The 18,849-nt window shown below is 40.3% G+C and overlaps 2 protein-coding genes across 2 annotated transcripts; one reads left to right on the top strand and one right to left on the bottom strand.

Annotated features, from left to right (window-relative positions):
- Window positions 1-89: 89 nt before the first annotated feature.
- LOC100953897 (olfactory receptor 10G7-like) lies at window positions 90-18,663 on the top strand. Its single transcript, XM_003796899.2, has 2 exons — window positions 90-127; window positions 17,707-18,663. Exon 2 carries the CDS (start codon window positions 17,731-17,733, stop codon window positions 18,661-18,663), a length of 933 nt encoding a protein of 310 aa, XP_003796947.1. The 5' UTR covers window positions 90-127; window positions 17,707-17,730.
- LOC100954213 (olfactory receptor 10G6) lies at window positions 5,551-6,541 on the bottom strand. The gene has a single exon (XM_012809541.2). It carries the CDS (start codon window positions 6,484-6,486, stop codon window positions 5,551-5,553), a length of 936 nt encoding a protein of 311 aa, XP_012664995.1. The 5' UTR covers window positions 6,487-6,541.
- Window positions 18,664-18,849: the final 186 nt, after the last annotated feature.

Raw genomic sequence — 18,849 nt, 5'->3', positions numbered from 1 at the left:
AAATGCAAAATAAATATGGATTAAAAACCTTGCTCTCAATGAGTATATATTTTTTGCTTGCATTCTAGAATTGTGATGCTTCTGTCTTCCGGATTTACTCTGCCCTGCTGCAGATATGGACAAGCAGGTTGGTTATGCTACGTGGCATCAGGGGGTTGCAGCTCATCTTCGGGTAAGTCTTGCCTGCAGTTTGGGTATTATTACATCAGCTAAAAACACAGCAGCCCCACCCACCTTATGCTCAGAGGGAGTTCTCTAGAATTTCAGCTACCTACAACCCTCAGGAGTCTGACAGTGAAGCCCTGGAGAGTAAACTAATTCACCAGGACAATTTGTTCAGTACATTTCATTTTCTTCCTGTAAAGCTTTGTTTTCAAACTTTGGGAATTTTTTGCTCTTCCCTTTTTTTTTTTTTTTTTTTGTTGTTGTTGTTGATATTTTTCCACCAGTCCCTAACAAAAATTTAAGGATTCTTTGATTTTTTCCCCCTATTTTTTTAACCTAGTAAATATAATTAGATGTTGCATTAGGTGAAAATTTTCTTTAAATTGCTTTTTCCTCCTCTATTGTCGCTTCAATTTCTATAGATTTTGCCTAAAGCTAGCTCTGCATATTTTATACCTAGACTCTCACATGGGCGTTTTATGTCCTATCTTTTACGTTCTCCCTAATAATTAAAAGATTCTGTATTCCACTGCTTTGTCAGTTTTCTTAAAATGACATATTTAATCTCATTTTTACTATTACTGTCTAAGATATAAAGTATATTTTTGGCTGATATTCAGAATTATCTATAAATCATTTTCATTATCATGAAAAAATCTTTATCTCCTGCAATTCCCTAAAAAGCTCCTTTTATCCAGAACTGCTGCTTGCCCCATCTCCTCAGTTTGCCATAACCACTCCCTGATCTCATCCCGGCATTTCATTTTGAATAGAAGACCTTTAATCTCTATGTCCTCAAATCTGTTCTTGATGGTTGAGTTTGAACATTAATTCCTTTTGGAGCCATTTGTAAATATTTTCTCTAACACTGATTCATTAATTTCTGAAGCTTAATGGCATGTATGATAAATATTAATAAATATTGGAGCATGTACTACAGTGTTTAAATGAACTATGTACACATGTCATGTTTCCCTAAGAGGAACAAAAGGAAAAAAAATCTAGACTTTTCCTAACATTTGGGGGCTAGAACAGTAGAAATAGCAAGAAGTCAAGGTTATTTGAATACCTATAAACTTAATTCAATTTAATTTAATGTGTTTATTTTGTTGTTGTTGTTGTTGTCACTGCTCTTTGGCAGGCCAGGGTTAGGTTTGAACCCACCACCGGTGCTTGTGGCTGGCGTGCTTGCCACTCAACTATAGGTGCTGCCATTTTTTAACCCATGTTTACCCACTTATTAGTTGAAAGATATGAATCATGGTATTTGATTTCTCTTTCTTCATTTCTCAAATTTAAAATGGGGATATTATCATTGGTGCTCCATTTAATGTAGTTACTGTTATTTTCTAGCTGATAGAGCAGTGCGTATAGACCTTAAATTTCTTTATATTCCATAATTTATTCAATGCAATGATTTTCCTATGATGTTCCTGAGGAAAAAATTACAAAGCTTTTGAAGAAATTCAACAAAGAAGCAAACCCTATTTCACAAAAGAGAATTCCAATGTTGGCTTAATCAATATATTATAATGTTATTTACATCAGTTGTATATGTATTTCTGATATTGCAACCAACCATGTTGAGATTTTCCTTTTCATACCTTTCTAGAAAGGGTATGATAAATACAAAGAATAACACGTATTATTGGGTGAGGAGAAACTGAATCTCCCAGACAAATGGGAGTGGATGGATGGCTAAAATGGATGTGTAGAATGGACAGCCTAATTTGGAAAATAGTTTGATAGTTTTTTTTTAAAGTTAAAGATGAATTTACCATATGCCCCAGCACACCTACTTCTAGCAATCTATACAAGACAAATGAAAACATGTGCATACAAACACTTCGTATGAATGTTTATAGCAGAATACTGCACAGTGGCCAAAGCCTGGAAACAACCAGTTTGTTGATCCTTGGCTGATGAATAGATTAAAAAAAAAAAAAGGTATATCCATGCATCAGAAAGTCATTCAGCAATAAGAGAGGACAAAATACTAATAATAGTGTATACCTGCTCATCAAGGACCTTTGTTAACTAGGGAAAATATTCACCCAAAACTTCCTAATGAAGAAGGAGTGTTTTGGAAAAAGATAGCTTTTTGAAAAATGCTTGGATTATTTTTGCCACACATCATACATAAATCTAGTTTTACCTTGCAAAAAAAAATTCAAGTCACTTTTATTTGACATGATATCGCACAAATATGCTGCATTCCTATAGAAATCTTCTTTCAATGATTCATACTGATGATTCAGTTCTTCATAAAATTTATCTATCTGACCTCACAGAGATAAAGTTTTGGCTATCACCTGTCCCTGTGGTAGCCACTGCTCTTTAGAATGATAGGGAGAATCCACACTGAATACCTCATCCTTCATCCCTTCATCTTTTGCATGTTATGAAACTGATGATGCCATGTTGCATTTGAATAAATGTAGTTAACAATATTTGTAACTTTTTTCAAAGTGTCACTTAAAATAGCAGCTTTAGCACAGAGATTTTGCTGATGCAAGGTACCATGAAAAGAAATGAGACCACCTAAGTCTATTAATACTTTTTTTGATCTGTGCAATAAACCCTTCATGTTTTCCTGTCACGGAAGGTGCACTGTCTATATACATTCACTAAATTTACCAAATTCAGTCCAACTTCATGATATTTATCTTCAGTGAGTAAACTATCTGTAACAAAGAAAATCTTCTGTTATGACCAAAATGAGGTACAAAACTTGCACCTAGTCAGAGGCATCAGTTGATTCATCCAAAGTGATAGAATAACGTATGCAGTAGAACCTCCTTAGTTGACCATTTCCCTGCCTTGCCCAACTTCTTAAGTTGACCTGATTTTCATAGACGGGACATGCACTACATGGATGAAGGCCTAGTTCCTTACATTGACTACCCCCATATGTTGACCAGTTTGTTACAGTCCTTTGGGCGGTCAACTTATAGAGGTTCTACTGTATATGCTTTCCTTTTAATATATTGCATGAAGTTGTTCTGTTAAGTTGAAAACTAGTTCCTGTTGCTGATCAGTCATGATTCTTGAAAGAGGAAGTTGTTCTTACTTTGAAATGTTATCAGTATCTAAATATCCTACAACCTTGATAGTGAATTCTTTCACAATTTCTACACCACTGAATGGTTTCCCTTCCTCCACCGCCGGATATATAAGCTACTTTATAAGTTGCTTCAGCAGCATTATTTCCAGGTCTTATTGCTGCCTTGAAAGAATTTGCCTTTGCTTTTGATTTTCATCTTTTAATTTCTGCAATATAGCCTTTTACACCTCTCCCAGTAATTTAAATATTTGTGATCTTTATGAGTGTCATGATGCTGATGAGCATTCAATTTGTTTAATATTGATGTTGCAGTATCATAAAGCAAGCAAATCATCTCATCTTTAGCAGAAACAAGATAAGATGGCAATTCCCAATACTAATTAAAAAATCTGTTTTCTTCCTTCAGTGTTCCCTTGGTTTTCTTTGACATGGTGGACTGTTAAGCAGACAGAATTAAAAAATACTGTCAAAATTCACCACTATTCACAAATTCCATTTCAAACAGAAACACAGCACACCATTGTCAAAAGCTGAGAACAGATTGTCATACTTGAGTGCCGTAAACTCTCGCCAACCAGCCTAGTGTGGTATTAATACTAGTCATGCAGGGGATGTTAGAATTAAATCATAAGCTTAGTATGACTAATGGCTTAATAATGTTCTAATTGTGCTAACCCATCTGGGAAGATTATTTCATGAAAACTTATTTTATTTTTTGGTATTTTAAAAAAATAAATGCATAAAGTATGAACAAAATAATAATAAAAATAAAAGAATTTATTCTGTAAAATTTAAATCAGTCAAAAGGACATGCCTAAGGACCTAGCAAGCCACCTGTGCCATTATAGCTGTAGTTTCCCTACCTCTGAACTAGATTTTACAAGAATTTTAAACCACAGATTATCTTAACTTTCCTTGGAATCTAGCTTTATAAATTATATGGTTGTTTATAAATCTAATGGTTGCTTTCTCTCTGTCTTTCTTCTTCTTTTCAAGAACAATACTTACTGTATACTGAATTATCCAAATTACTTCTTATTTATTTTATAGTCATATATAAAGTGACTATAGATCTCATACATGAATGCATTTTTTCATAGATTATAAACTCATTTGGTATATATGACAATGTCACAGTTTGAGAGTTATATATACTGAATAAATTTTGCTGAGTTGATTTAGATTGCCTATTCATACTTATTTTGGTGTCTAACTTTGCCATCTCTGCTATTACAATGAGGAAAGTCACTGACAACATACATTTCTTCTCACAAAGCTCTGCGTGCATAAAAATCAGTTCTCCTCAATTGGAGTTGTTTGGGAAACACAATAATCCTTTTGGGCTGTGTTTGCCCAGGTGCTTTTGAAACATCAGCAAAAGCACCTCTAGCATTCAAGAAGTCCCAAAAGTAAAAGACCACATTTAGACACTGACAACATTCTAATAAGGATGGTCATTAGAATGGGCTTCAGGTCATTTTTATTTATCTTCTTGCGAACGAGCATCATGCCCCATCCCACCCTGCCCACACTCATACCCCAAAGCGATGTAATAGGCAGGAGAGTGTGGAACGTACATTTGTTTACCATCTCAGATGCTGTGCTTTATTAATATATATGAAGGTATTATGGAGATCGAGTCGATGTTTGCAGTGCAAGAAAGCTTATCCTTGTTCAATATACCTACATCAATTTTACCTAAGTGGATCCCTCTGCAAGTTCAGAAGACCAGATGTATGAAGGTCATGGTGCAGTGCACATGTAATGGCCCCATCAAGTTCAAGTCCAAGGTCATATACCTTTTTTTTTTTTTTAAGGTAAAAGGAGAGAGAAGAAATTTGGACAATCCACTTACTTCCTTGATCTCCAGATTCCCTATAGTTACATGGGAATAATAATACCTACCTCACATAGTATTTGTCAAGGTCAAAACAGATGGTTGGCTAAAAGGTTATTTAGAGCCTGTGAAGAGGTATGAGGGTATCAGTGTAGGAATTAGAAGCAATAACATAGATATAAATGGATGCCACAGAGAAGCAGAGCTTTCATGTGGACATTTTACTTATCTTGAATCTTTCCTGCAAGGTACCCCCCTTGCTGAGTTGCTCTGATTGATTTTCATTGGTGCTGATGGAAGACATGGAAAATCATGTTTGAGAGCAGGTTACAATGTGGATCTTTCCAAGTTTCCGCTTTTCTACCTGGGGATCCTCTACTTTCTGTGCCAATCCTTCTTTCTCATACTAAGTCTTCCCAATTATTCAGGGTCCAGTCCTATCCCCTGCGTTTAAGTGCCCCCTGCAAGTCTGTGGGGGCTGGAGTCAGGGAAGCTGCACTTCCTTGCGGCCCCCCAGCCTCCGCAGTGCGGCCTTCATCTCTTTGTTACGCAGCGTGTAGATGATGGGGTTCAGCAAGGGAGTGATGACCGTGTAAAAGACAGCCACCACCCCATCGAGGGGCTCCTGTGAGCCAGGACGCAGGTAAATGAAGGTGCAGGGCACATAGTAAACGATGACGACAGTGAGGTGGGCAGCACAGGTGGAAAAGGCATTGCGGCGCCCATCCGCCGACCTTATTCGAAGTATGGCTGCCACAATGTAGCCATATGAAGTGAGGATGAGCACGAAGCAGGTGAGCGCCAGGAAGCCAATGTCCACAAAGGTGACCAGCTCATTGAGGGCAGTGTCAGCACAGGCCAGCCGCAACATGGCAGGAATGTCACAGAAGAAGTAGTCCACCCTGTTGGGGCCACAGAAGGGCAGTCGGAACATGAAACTTGTTTGGAAAACAGAGTGGATGGTTCCTCCCAGCCAGGTGCCCAAAGCCAGGGAGTTGCAGACTCTGCGGGTCATGATGGTAGCGTAGTGTAAAGGTTTACAAATGGCCAAGAAACGGTCATAAGCCATGAGTGTGTAAAGGAAGCATTCAGTGCAGCCCAAGAAATGGAAGGAAAAAAGTTGGATTGCACAGCCCCCAAAGGAGATAACTCTATTATCCAAAAGAAAGCCAGCGAGCATCTTGGGGACAATAGCGCAAGAAATGGTCATGTCCAAGAAGGAGAGGTGACATAGAAACCAGTACATGGGGCGGTGGAGCCGGGCGTCTGCTAGGACCGTGAGGATGATGAGCCCATTGCCAGAGACAGTGAGGAGGAAGACCACCAGGAAGAACAGGAAGAGCGGCGCCCCTAGTGGTGGCGGGTAGTGCAGGCCCACCAGGATGAAGTGGGACACCCAAGTCTGGTTTCCACTGGGCATTGTCTTGCTGCTCACATCTGCCAAAAGTAGCAGAAGGGAATGCTCAGTACTCCTCTGAAATCTCTAGGCATGGCTCTCTGCTCTGTGTCATTCCCAAATACAGACAGAAAAGCGTCTGTCTTTCTCTCAATCTCTCTCTTTTCATCTCTCTTCTCTCTCTTTGTCTCCCCCCCCTCTATTTCTTGTCCTCTGTCCCTCCCCACCTCTCTCTTTCACTCTCTCTCCTTCTCTCTTTATTATTCTCTATTTTCTCCCCACCAACTCTTGATTCTGAGACTCTGTTTGTTTCCCAGGAGCAGACGTTTCCTCCAAGGTTAAATGTAACAGGTTACATGTGTATAATTTAGGGGAGTGAAGGAAGAAGTATAATCACATAAAATCTAAATTAACCAATAAAGAAATATCTATTCTGTGGTTTTCCTTCAGTTTGATCTCTGATCCATATACGAGAGAGTTAAGTACATCTTACTTATTTTCTAGGAAGATGAGTGTTGTAATTATATTTCCTCATCTAAGTGTGCCCATTCAAAACTTGGACAGATCTTTAAAAATACTATCTGGGCTGCACACTGAACCTAATATATTCAGAATCTCTGAAGTTTTAGCTAGAAATACCTATTTTCAAAAATTATCTATAAAAATTCACATGCTATTTAAAATCCCTCCGAACAGTGAAGCAGAATAAAATCCCAGCCCCAAGGCACCTGTTTATCTTTTATTTTCTGCACTTCTGGATAAGTATAGTGCAACTGTCCATCTATCCATCCGTCTGTACAGTAGGGCACTGCATATTAGATCTTATGAGCATGACCTGTAAAGTCTTCCTCAGTTAAAAAATCTAGCCCTTCCACTTTTACTCAGAAAACCCACTTAACATATTTTCCCTGTTTCTACGATGTAAGTAGAGACAGTAACAGCGCCTACTTCATAGGATTCTTGTAAGGATTAATTAAATTAATTCACACAATTCATACTAGCACTCAATAAACATGAGCTGCTATGTTCCATGACATATGGGTGATGCAGTCCTATTTCTGGTTCAAGTTTGGAGTGAGCTTGTGACTTAGGTGAGTTGTGGGCCTCTAAAGTTGAAGCATTGTCACCAAGGGCGTCTTTTCCTGGGAACTCTGGTGAATGGCATTAGCCACAAGGAAAGGACAGATGTAGGGAAGTGGCTGAGAGGTGCTGGAGCGCTCCTGGACACTGGGAGGCCCTGTGAGGTGTTCTTCCTAGTGCCGCTCTCCTTCCACCAGTATTTGCTCTACTGGCCTTTTTACACACAGAAGGCAAACATCTGAATGATGTGTCAGCTTCACAAAGGCTCCGGGGCAACCTGTAGTCACTCAATAGGCTTCAGAGGGTATGACAGGAAATCGGGCTTCCAGCTGGACTCCTCCTGGGTGGGTGGGGACACAGTGGGTATAAAGACTTTCTGTGCTAAACCAGGAGAGTTCCTCCCTGGTAAACAAAAACAGTGGTCACCCTAAATGAGGGCTTAAACTTCATAGAATAAGAGGAATATTCTTCATACCCTCTCAATATTCTTTACCTACTCAGAGACTATTCCCAGTGAAAGTAAGTTGGCTGGAGACTGAGAAATTTCTTTCTTTCTTTCCCCTTCCTTCCTTCCTTCCTTCCTTCCTTCCTTCCTTCCTTCCTTCCTTCCTTCCTTTCTTTTCTTTCTTTCTTTCTTTTCTTTCTTTCTTTCTTTCTTTCTCTCTTCCTTTCCTTTCTCTCTCTCTTTCTTTCTTTCTTTCTTTCTTTCTTTGTTTCTTTCTTTCTTTCTTTCTTTTTCTTTCGACAGAGTTCTCACTCTGACATACTGGGCTGGAGGGCCATGGCATCAACATAGCTCACTGCAACCTAAAACTCTTGGGCTCAAGCAATCCTCATGCCTCAGCCTTCCGAGTAGCTAGGACTAAAGGTACCTGCCATGACACCTAGCTAGTTTTTGTATTTTTAGTGGAGACAGGGTCTTGCTCTTGCTCAGGCTGGTCTTGAACTCCTGAGCTGAGCCATCTCACCTACTTCAATCTCCCAGAGTGCTAGGATTAAGAGGCATGAGGGATTCAGCAATTTCTGGGACTTGGGACTTTGCATGCTAAACCAGGAGAGTCCCTGGTAAAACAAAACAGTTGGTCACCCTAAATAAGGGTTTAAAGTGCGTAAAAACTAAATAATCTCTTAAAATATAACTGTAGTACATTTGAAAACAATTTCTGAGGCAACTTGTAGTGATTATCTAGGTGCTTCCTTGATAACCAACCTTTAATGGCACCACCCAGCCCAAGGGAGAAGTGCAAACTCAGGACCTACAGGAGCAGAGAGCCTGGAAGTCTGGTGCCGCCCTAGCCTTGCTCAGCACTCCGTCCCACACTGGGGTTGTCACCAAACTTTTTCTTTCTATTTTCTTATACATCAGCCATTTTAATCTGAAATAGACTTGCTCCTCTGATGTCTGCAAAGTTTCTCCTTTTCTTCTTTTTACAATCTTTTAAGATCCCAATCAGATGTTACCTACTCAGTAAAACCTTTCCTCCCTTTCCCACAATGGTCATCCCTTCTTTGCAGCTGCCACAAAAACATTCCCTTTTCTATGATGGGCTTTTCTAGAAGCAAGGTGCATTGTACTCCTGTGTGTACCTGACCTCCCCATGAGGCTGGGAGCTCCTACAGAGGCTTTGTCTCACTTTCTTTTTCATCCTGAGTTTACAGCACACCTTTCACAGAAAGATGCTCAAATAATGCTGAAGCATTTCCCTCTGCCTGGATGTCCTTATTAGCTAGACACTGAAACAAGATAATATCAGTAAGCTCTTAAAATCCGGCAGCCAAAATCATAAGAATTCCAGTACTGAGACCACCACTGCTTACTAGCTCTAGTATTCTGAGCCAAAATCTTCAAATTTCTAGTTTTGGTTTCTTATTTAAATAAAGGGAGAGGGAAGGTTTAGATTTCCCACCGAAGGAAAAGATGTTTGTTCTGGATCTCTAGCAATTACCATTTTAAAGTTTGTTCTTAAACAAAGAAAATCAATTTTCCTCCTACTCCCAATTCTTTTCTATACCATAATGGTTTTTTGCCCCCTTGCTAGCTTGACATCTCAGTTCTCATTCATATTTATAATTTAATTTTCTTTACAGAAAAGAAAAACTGCTCCAATTATTTGGTGTATACATTTTAGTCTGTGCCACATAAAATTACCAACATATATTTATCTGTGTTATGAGAAAAGAAGCAATTGTTATAGAAAGCCTTTTTTTTGAGACAGTCTCACTCTGTCACCCTCTGTAGAGTGCTGTGGCACCACTGCTCACAGCAACCTCCAACTCTTGGGCTTAAGCGATTCTCCTGAGAAGCTGGGACTACAGGCACCAGCCACAACACCCAGCTTTTTTTTGTTGCAGTTGCCACTGCTGTTTTAGCTGGCTGAGGCTGGGTTCAAACCAGCCACTCTCAGTATATAGGGCTAGCGCCCTACCCACTGAGCCATGGGCATCACCCATGTTATAAAAAGTCTTGGGGAGAAAAGATACTAGCTATAGGTATCCGTATACTAGCTTTGCTAGACTATTTCAAACCCTGTATGAGTGAAGGGTATGTCTGAAGTAGATCCTGAAACTCAATGTGTGTCAGAAAACTCCCAAGAGGTCTTTGGCTTTCGATGAGCAGAGTACAAAGACATCCTGCAACCCCCAAGTATTTGTCAAGTATAATGCCATTAGGAAGACTTCCTATGCCTTCTCTGTTCCCAACATCTTGAACATACTTTTAATAAATATATATCTCAGCAGAATTTTGTGAGTCCACATCTACCTCCCTGTTGGATCCTCCTCTGCGGGAGCTCACTCCCTGAGTGGGAACCTGCCGGGAGGCCGTTGCCCGACGCCGGTCGGTCTCCGCTGCCTCTTGCTCTTCACTGATCCTTGTGGAGGCCCCTTGTTGAGCTCAGTGCATTCCCCGACTTTCTCCTTTGACATGCCCCTTCTTGCTTGTGTCACCGTACACTTTCTGTGTGCTTCTGTGGGCGCATCGCCACCCTTTTTAATGCCCTTTGAAACTTTTGGCCTCAGGCTAATCCTTTGACCTTTGAGAGCTCACTTTCTGGCAATCAGTTTCTTCCTTCCTGTGGTCCCCAAGGGGTGGGAGACAAGGGGGCTGACGTCACTTCTGCTTCACTCTTTCGGGCAATTATCTTACATGGAAATAAGTTGCAGTGGGCTTTATTAATAGCAAAACCTGAATTACAGAAATTCTAGGGAGCTTGCCTACTGGCTAATAGTGTCCCCATAGCATAGGATCCTGCTAAGATTACGGGTACCTTGATCAGGAGTCAGGAAGCCCCTCCCATTTCTCTGGGTTTTAGTTTTCTCACCTACAAATTGGAGATAATGATGCCTTACTCACTTATCCCAAAAAGGTACAGGCATGGAATTTGAAAACTTTAAAGCCAAAGGCACCACACGAGTGCCAAACGTTACTAAAATCCACCCTCTGAATTTAACTCAGAAGGAGTAAATTACTAGCACATTTCATAGGGCGGACAGCATAATTCAGGCAGAACTGCTGGGATCATGTAATATGCGAATAGGAGACTATGCTGGATGGAATATGAAAACCATAGCAATTGCTTAAAAGTCAAACATACTTAGGTTAGAGCTGGAAGGACCTTTAGAGAAATGACCCAAAAGAATAAGGACTTTTCCAAAAGTGAAAGGTCACACTGCCTAGTTAGTGGGTAAAAAAAAAATCTCAGATACACTTGTGTAGATAAATGATACAGGTTCACTCAACCCTGAGAATAGAAGGACTTGTAGCTCTAAACTAGTGCTGGGAAAACTGTAGATCAATAAATATTTGAAAATATTACTTTTAAAATACTTTTCATCTATGTTTAATATGTTTTAATGGTTTACTTTGATCCACTCTTGTATGCAACGTGTAAGTAGCATCTTGTGAAACACAGAACATTACTTGGTCTATTTTTTTAATGAACCATCCTTCACTTAAGGCATCATACAAAGCCAGCATCAAGTATTTTAGCTTGTCTGTTTTGGTACATCTCCCTATTACAAGGACATGATTTCCTAGTTTTTCTGTACTTCCTCATGTTACTGAACTTAAGTTAGATTTAGGGTTTTGTTAATAGGTAAGTCTACATTTAGAAAGGAAGACTAAAGGGAGTTAAGACCCAAATCCGTGATCCTCCCCAATCTCAGAGAGCTCTCTTGCCCTGTGAGGTCTCTGATGGAAATACAGTAGAACCTCTGTAAGTTGACCATCCACGGGACAGTAACAAACTGGTCAACATAAAGAAGTGTTTAACTTAAAGAACTAGGCCTACTGTAGTGATATCTACACATAGAGCATGAACCAATGAAAATTAGATCAATGGGAGGTGGTCAACTACAGAAGTTCTTTTGTACTATGTATAATTACACAGAATAAAACAAGGCAAAGGAATCCTTGATTACGAATTGTGACCTTGGTTCCAATTTCAAGAAGGATGCTTGGCCTTAGGAAGGTAGTAAAGAATTTTTATCTACATCAGGGAAACTTAGTGGTTTTCTCTTCCCTAGAACTCCCCTTGCTTTCCATTTGATTTTCTATGAGGATGGGAATATGGAAGGAGGTGGAGGGACTTCTCCTGAAGAGACGCTATCTATCTTCCACATTTAAAGTAAGACAGAAGATAGGAAAAACCAGTCTAAAAGAAATGCTCCAGTCTTATCCAAAGTTCCTTTGCTGTCTCAGGCTGAGCAGGAGGCAGAGCCGGTAAAAAGAGATGACCTTTCACTGAGATCAAATGTTTAATTAAGTCCTTTGCTTAAAATAGTGAACCTGCCAGTTCTCATGAATGGGTCAATAAAAGATCCAATAAAAGAGCCTGACAAAAACCTTGGTAAATGTAGTTCCTTCTTCCTTTGGGCAAAGTATGTATGAGCTGTGGGAGAAAAGGATGGAAAGGTGTAGGGAAGTAAGGACCTCCTTCCCAGAAAGGCAATCCCGAAGCAGCTCTAGCGCCAGAAGCCTTAGGGCTACCTCACAAAATTGGCAGCACAGTGTGGGCTTACTATATGGCGTGTAATAATAAGCTATTAGTAAGTGTATCTTAGATAGACTAGTGGAAGAAAAAGAGGAAGGAAGGACGGACGGAAGGGAGGGAGGGGAAAAAAGCAGGAGAAAGAGGGAGAAAAAAGGGAGGAAAAAAGGGGGGAAAAGGAGGGAAAAAAGAGGAGAACGAGAAGGGGAGAAGGGGAAAGAGGCAGAGAGGGAAAAGGACATTTGAAGCTTGTGAGATTGAAGGGACTCTCAGAATTGGAAAGAGAACGATTCAAAGAGCAGGCTAGCAGGTAAGATTTTCTGGGAGAAAATGAAGCTGCTGTAATTCAGAAAGTGTAGTATTTTTATGAAGCTAGAGGAAAATGAAACAGAGGAGAGAATAAAAAAAAAAGATGGCTACATATTCGTAAGACAGAGATGATCTGCAAAGCAATAAACAAAGACTGACTTCTTAAAAAATTGGATTAGTTGGGCATTCACTCAAAACATAAAAATATCTTGAACCTATCTCAAAATGTACACATCAAAAAATTAATTGCAGATAGGCTGAATATACGATTGTGGTAGTCTTTTTTTTTTTTTTTGAAACAAGAGTCTCACTCAGTCAGCCTGGGGTTGAATGCCATAGCATTACAGCTCACAGTAACCTCAAACTCTGGGGCTCAAGCGATCCTCCTGCCTCAGCCTCCCAAGCAGCTGGGACTACAGGTGCCCTCTACAATGCCCAGCTATCTCGAATTCTCAGCTCAGGTATTCTACCTGCTTCGGCCTCCCAGAGTGCTAAGATTACAGGCGTGAGCCACCACCTCTGGCCAAATGTGGTAGTCTTTATGACATTTGTTTAAGAAAAAGAAAGCAAAGAGGCTACCTATAGAAGTAATACTTTGGACTAGTTATTACGTTTTGAAATACAAATTTTCTACCTCATTTTCTTTGATCATAATAAAGATCAAACAAAGCTAGAGCTTAATAAACCTGGAACTTAATAAGCAAATTGTAATGAATAAAAGTTAGAAAAATCCCTAAGAAAACGCTTAAGTTAATGAAGTTATTACACCTACAATCTCAAATTATATGGACTAAAAATGTCCTTATTTTACAACTACAGCTAAAGTAAAATTAATTCCAAATGAAAGAAAGAAAAACTCAAAGCATCAAATATGAAGGGATGATGATTGATAAGGGAAAACTGATAAATGTTGGATATAAAACAACTTTCTTTTTCTTTTTTTATTAAATCATCACTGGTACCTTAATGCAGTCATGGGGTACAATGTGATGGTTTTATATACAATTTGAAATATTTTCATCAAACTGGTTAACATAGCCTTTTCTTAGTTACTGTGTTAAGACACCTATATTCTACATTTAGTAAGTTTCACATGTACCCTTGTAAGATGCACCATAGGTGTGGTCCACCAACTACCCTCCCTACACCCAATCTCCCCCTCCCCTCCCGTCCCTTTCCCCTTTGCCCATATTGTTGGGCTATAATTGGGTTATAGCTTTATATGAAAGCTACAAATTAGTTTCATAGTAGGGCTGAGTACATTGGATACTTTTTCTTCCATTCTTGAGATACTTTGCTAAGAAGAATATGTTCCAGCTCCATCCATGTAAACATGAAAGAGGTAAAGTCTCCACCTTTCTTTAAGGCTGCATAATATTCCATGGTGTACATATACCATAATTAAAACAACCTTCTTAAAGCAAAAGACCAACAACAAAAACCATACTGAAATTGATCGATAAAGTTTCTTGGAACATTACAAAATATGTATAGAAAGGGAAAACACTCCAAAAAGACAAATTTGAAAGCACATTTTACCTTACAATAAAACAACAAATTAGTTTCTTAGTCTGTAAAGGCACAGAAAAATTTTTAAAATGACTCTTATCATAAATAAAGTTAAAGCTTATGAATGGTTAACTTACAAGTGAGATGCACTTATAAAATATTTTAACTGTTTCCTCATGCTTGTTAAAAGTGATGAAAATTATGACAATGATAAAATCTTATTATTATATAATTGAAAAATAAATTATATACCCAAAGAAATTTTTAGGGAAAAAGTCACTCAAAAGCTGTAAACAACAACAATAAAAAGTTTGGGAATTGGGAATGTTTTAACTCTCCATAAAAAATAGAGAAATAGGCATGCCTGTTGTTCAGTGGGTAGGGCACTGGCCACATACACACAGGCTAATGGGTTCAAACCTGGCCTGGGCCTGCTAAACAACAATGAAAACTGCAACAAAAAAATAGCCAGGCATTGTGGGGGGCACCTGTAGTCCCAGCTACTTGGGAGGCTGAGCCCAAAGAGTTTGAGATTGCTGTGAGCTGGGACGCTACTGCACTCTACTGAGGGCGACACAGTGAGACTCTGTCTCAAAAAAAAGAAAAAATAGAGAAATAGATAGTAATATTGAGCACAATGAGGTGATAACAGTTTATGGATTCTGGGAATTTTATATTGAGAGCCAACATTTGTGAATGTCTGTCAAACACTGGTGATGGAAAAGGCCAAATCTTCCTAACTTCCACTTAGCATAAATGTTAGTTCCAAGAAGACAAAAGCTATCCCAGGAAGGCTCAAACAAGAAACCCAAAGGGAAATACGCGTGTGCTTATGAAGAGCCTTCCGCTGGTCCCTCCCTGTTGTTTTTGCACTCCTGGAGTAAACTTGAAAACCCAGGAGCAATCTCACCCCCGAGACACAAATCAAATTAAGGTCCCACCCATGTCACTGTCTGTTCCCTGCACTTCAACTGCTTTGGTCCTCATTAGAAATGCACTGCTTTCTCCACACTGTATATTTGCTCTTGAGTGAGGCCTTGCTGCTGGTGCCTGTAAATGGCACGTGGAGGGCGAAGAATTTGGGGACAAAAACTTAGATGAGTTTCATCACTGACATGATTCACACGTTGTAAGGGGAGATCTTAGAGAGGTAGGTCCAACTTAGTTTCCTTCTTTCCTTTATTGCAAACTTACATTCAGGACTGATTATTTGGGAACTGTTAGATTTCATTCTAAAATCAGAGGGATAGGTAGGTAGAGGGATGCTAACTGAGGGGATTGAGCAGGGACCATGCTGCTGCACCATGACTACTCAAGTGAAGGTGGACCCTGTTGGTGGAGGCTCCTGCCTTAGATCTTAGACTACCTGGGACTTCACCTGATGCACATTTTCATATTTCACCAAATCTAATTATGGAGCTATCCTGGCTATTTGTTCCTCCGGATACCGAGATCGGTTTTATTGGTTCCATTTTTGGAGTTCTACTGTCCATGCTGGTAATTACTATAATCCTATATCTGTTATTTTATTCTCCTATTTGAAAATTATAGCTTTAATGTAACTTTAGCTTGCTAAGAGCAGAGATCCTGGTCTCTTGTCTTGGTGAACCAGCTCAAGTCTTTTCTCATCAAACTCTGAACTAAGAGAACATTTTGTGTTTACTCAGAAACCTCATTTCTGCCTCAATCTCAGGGGTGCGTAATCCCAATTTCTCTGGACATCAAGCTGGCCTGGTCCCTTCCTCTTGTTTGGGGTCCATTTTTCCTGTCTCAGGTCACACTGGTTACACGATAAATACTGCCTTGATGGAATGTCTTCTTTTACGAGAGTGTTGCCTGGGTTTATGAGCATGAAGAGAAGGCAGATGGTGGGGAAATATGATCTCTAACAAAGCCCATAGTAGACAATATTTACGCATCTACTATAGGAGGGTGTGTGATAGAAAGCTTGTCCTACATAGTAGATTGTGGCTGAGACAGCACATCTGCTAAACCTCAAAGAGAGGGAAAGATACAGGAGAGATGGGGGGTAGTCTCGGGTGAAGCCTCCAGTCATCTGAATCGCTTAGCAGGTTACGGAGTATCCTAATATATAGTTATGCTGATAGCTTTACTTGCTGTGAAAGCTCTGAGAGAAACCCTTTAAACACAGTGTGTGTGTGTGTGGGGGGGGCACCAGTACCACGGATGAAATATTCCACAAGACCTAGCTATTGTATTGATTAGAAGTCTCTAGAAAACACTGAAAAAATGTATTTATTTTTCTCTTTCTAAAATCAAAAAAGGCAATTCGGCAGTACTGTGGCAAGGCGCAGTGTTGTGTGATACACTGTCATTTACTGAGTAGTTATTACATGCTGGGTACTGGACTCTGCGCTTTAAATGTAATATCTTACTTAAACCATACAACTTCTCAGTGAGCAGTGACATTAGTCATGTCAACAAACTAGGAGGAAACTAGGTAATAATTCAGGTGCACTATGAACTTTTTATATATCATGGCTACCAATGAATTCTTGTTTTGTAAAGTTTTCCTATAAATCCTGTAAGAAAATAGGATTTGATGGGTAGAATTGCGAGGAACTCTGAGACTTTGGCCCACTAGTATACATTCCCTAGTCCAGGGGTTCTCAACCTTCCTAATGCCGCGAACCTTTAATACAGTCCAAAGTGGACATGACCTACAGGTTGAGAACCACTGCATTCGATACCCTTCCTGGGGGTGTGGCTGGGACCTTAAAAACATGATGGGCTATCTCCCCTTGATTACACTACATTACACCATCATAGAAAACTGGAAGGAGATTCTCCTGCTGTCTTTGAAGAAACTGTCATGGGAAGGCCAGGTAGCTAGGTTCCTAGGACCCAGGGTGGCAACTGGAATAAAACTGGAACCTCAGTACTAAGTAAACGGTAAGGGACAGAATCTGACAAACATCTTCAGAAAGCTTGGCCCAGAATCCTGAGCCTCAGAGGAGATTGCAGTCCCAATTGGTACTTAGATTCAAACCTGGAGAGAGCATGAACAGAGGACCCAGCTGTCCTGACCCACAGAAAAGGTGAGATAATGAATTTGCATAATTCAGGCCATTATGTTTGTGCTAATTATTAAGATACTAATACAATCTTAATACAATATATTTCTCCTGCTTTCTTCTGTGTGTATCTGTTAGTGTGAGTGTCTCTGGGTATGTACCTGGAAGAGATGATGAAATCATTTCATTACTCTCACCAAAGAAGCCTTGTGACAAGAAAACTGTAGTATAATCTCCAATTGTCTATCATCTTTGATATAATTACCACATAGAGAATGGACACTCAGTTCACAGTCAACTGCTAAATTCTTATATCCCCACAGGGAGAGAGACCAAGGTAAAAAGAAATGTCCAACGCGAGCCTGGTGACAGTGTTCGTCCTCACGGGCCTGCCCCGGGCCCCGGGCCTGGACACCCCCCTCTTTGCCATCTTCCTGGTGATTTACGTGCTCACCGTGCTGGGGAACCTCCTCATCCTGCTGGTGATCATGCTGGATTCCCACCTCCACACCCCCATGTACTACTTCCTCACCAACCTGTCCTTCATCGACATGTGGTTCTCCACTGTCACGGTGCCCAAAATGCTGCTGACCTTGGCGTCCCCGGGGGGCGGGGCCATCTCCTTCCCCAGCTGCGTGGCCCAGCTCTATTTCTTCCACTTCTTGGGGGGCACAGAGTGTTTCCTCTACACGGTCATGTCCTATGATCGCTACCTGGCCATCACGTACCCGCTCAGGTACACCAGCTTAATGAGTGCGAGAGCGTGTGCACTCCTGGCGACAAGCACGTGGCTCAGTGGCGCTCTGCACTCTGCTGTCCAGACCACACTGACCTTCCGTCTGCCTTTCTGTGGGCCCAACCACATCCAGCACTACTTCTGTGACTTACCACCTATCCTCAAACTGGCCTGTGCAGACACCTCTGTTACTGAGACTGTCATCTTTGTCATTTTTGGGGTGGCGGCCTCGGGCTGCTTCCTGCTCATAGTGCTGTCCTATGTGTCCATCGTCTGTTCCATCCTGAGGATCCGCACGTCGGAGGGGAGACGCAGAGCCTTCCAGACCTGCGCCTCCCACTGTATCCTGGTCCTTTGTTTCTATGGCCCTGCTATTTTCATTTACCTGAGAACAGGCTCCAGGGACACTATGGATGGGGTTGTGGCCGTTTTCTACACTGTGCTGACCCCTCTTCTCAACCCTATTGTGTACACTCTGAGGAACAAGGAGGTGAAGAACGCTCTGTTGAAACTTAAAGCCAAAGCACATTTTTATAGAGAATAAGCACTAGGAAGTAGAAACACTAATTTGTTCGAAATAAATTATATAATTTAGTTATCCTCATGTTAAATATTGAGAACCATCTACTCAGTTATATTTATTTCACATGTTTCCTAAGAAACTTTTAAAGTCTGATCTGTTGATTCATTATTTGCAATAGCTTTCTTTTATTTTGTTAAAAATTTATAT

Source organism: Otolemur garnettii, unplaced genomic scaffold (assembly GCF_000181295.1).
Source record: "Otolemur garnettii isolate 467f Iridium unplaced genomic scaffold, OtoGar3 scaffold00108, whole genome shotgun sequence".
In the NCBI taxonomy this organism is placed as follows: Eukaryota; Metazoa; Chordata; class Mammalia; order Primates; family Galagidae; genus Otolemur; species Otolemur garnettii.
This window is presented reverse-complemented; position numbering and strand designations above follow the sequence as displayed.

Bases quoted from the DNA above. Each gene is read 5' to 3' on its own strand.
- LOC100954213 (XM_012809541.2), bottom strand. From the start codon at position 6,486: ATGCCCAGTGGAAACCAGACTTGGGTGTCCCACTTCATCCTGGTGGGC.
- LOC100953897 (XM_003796899.2), top strand. From the start codon at position 17,731: ATGTCCAACGCGAGCCTGGTGACAGTGTTCGTCCTCACGGGCCTGCCC.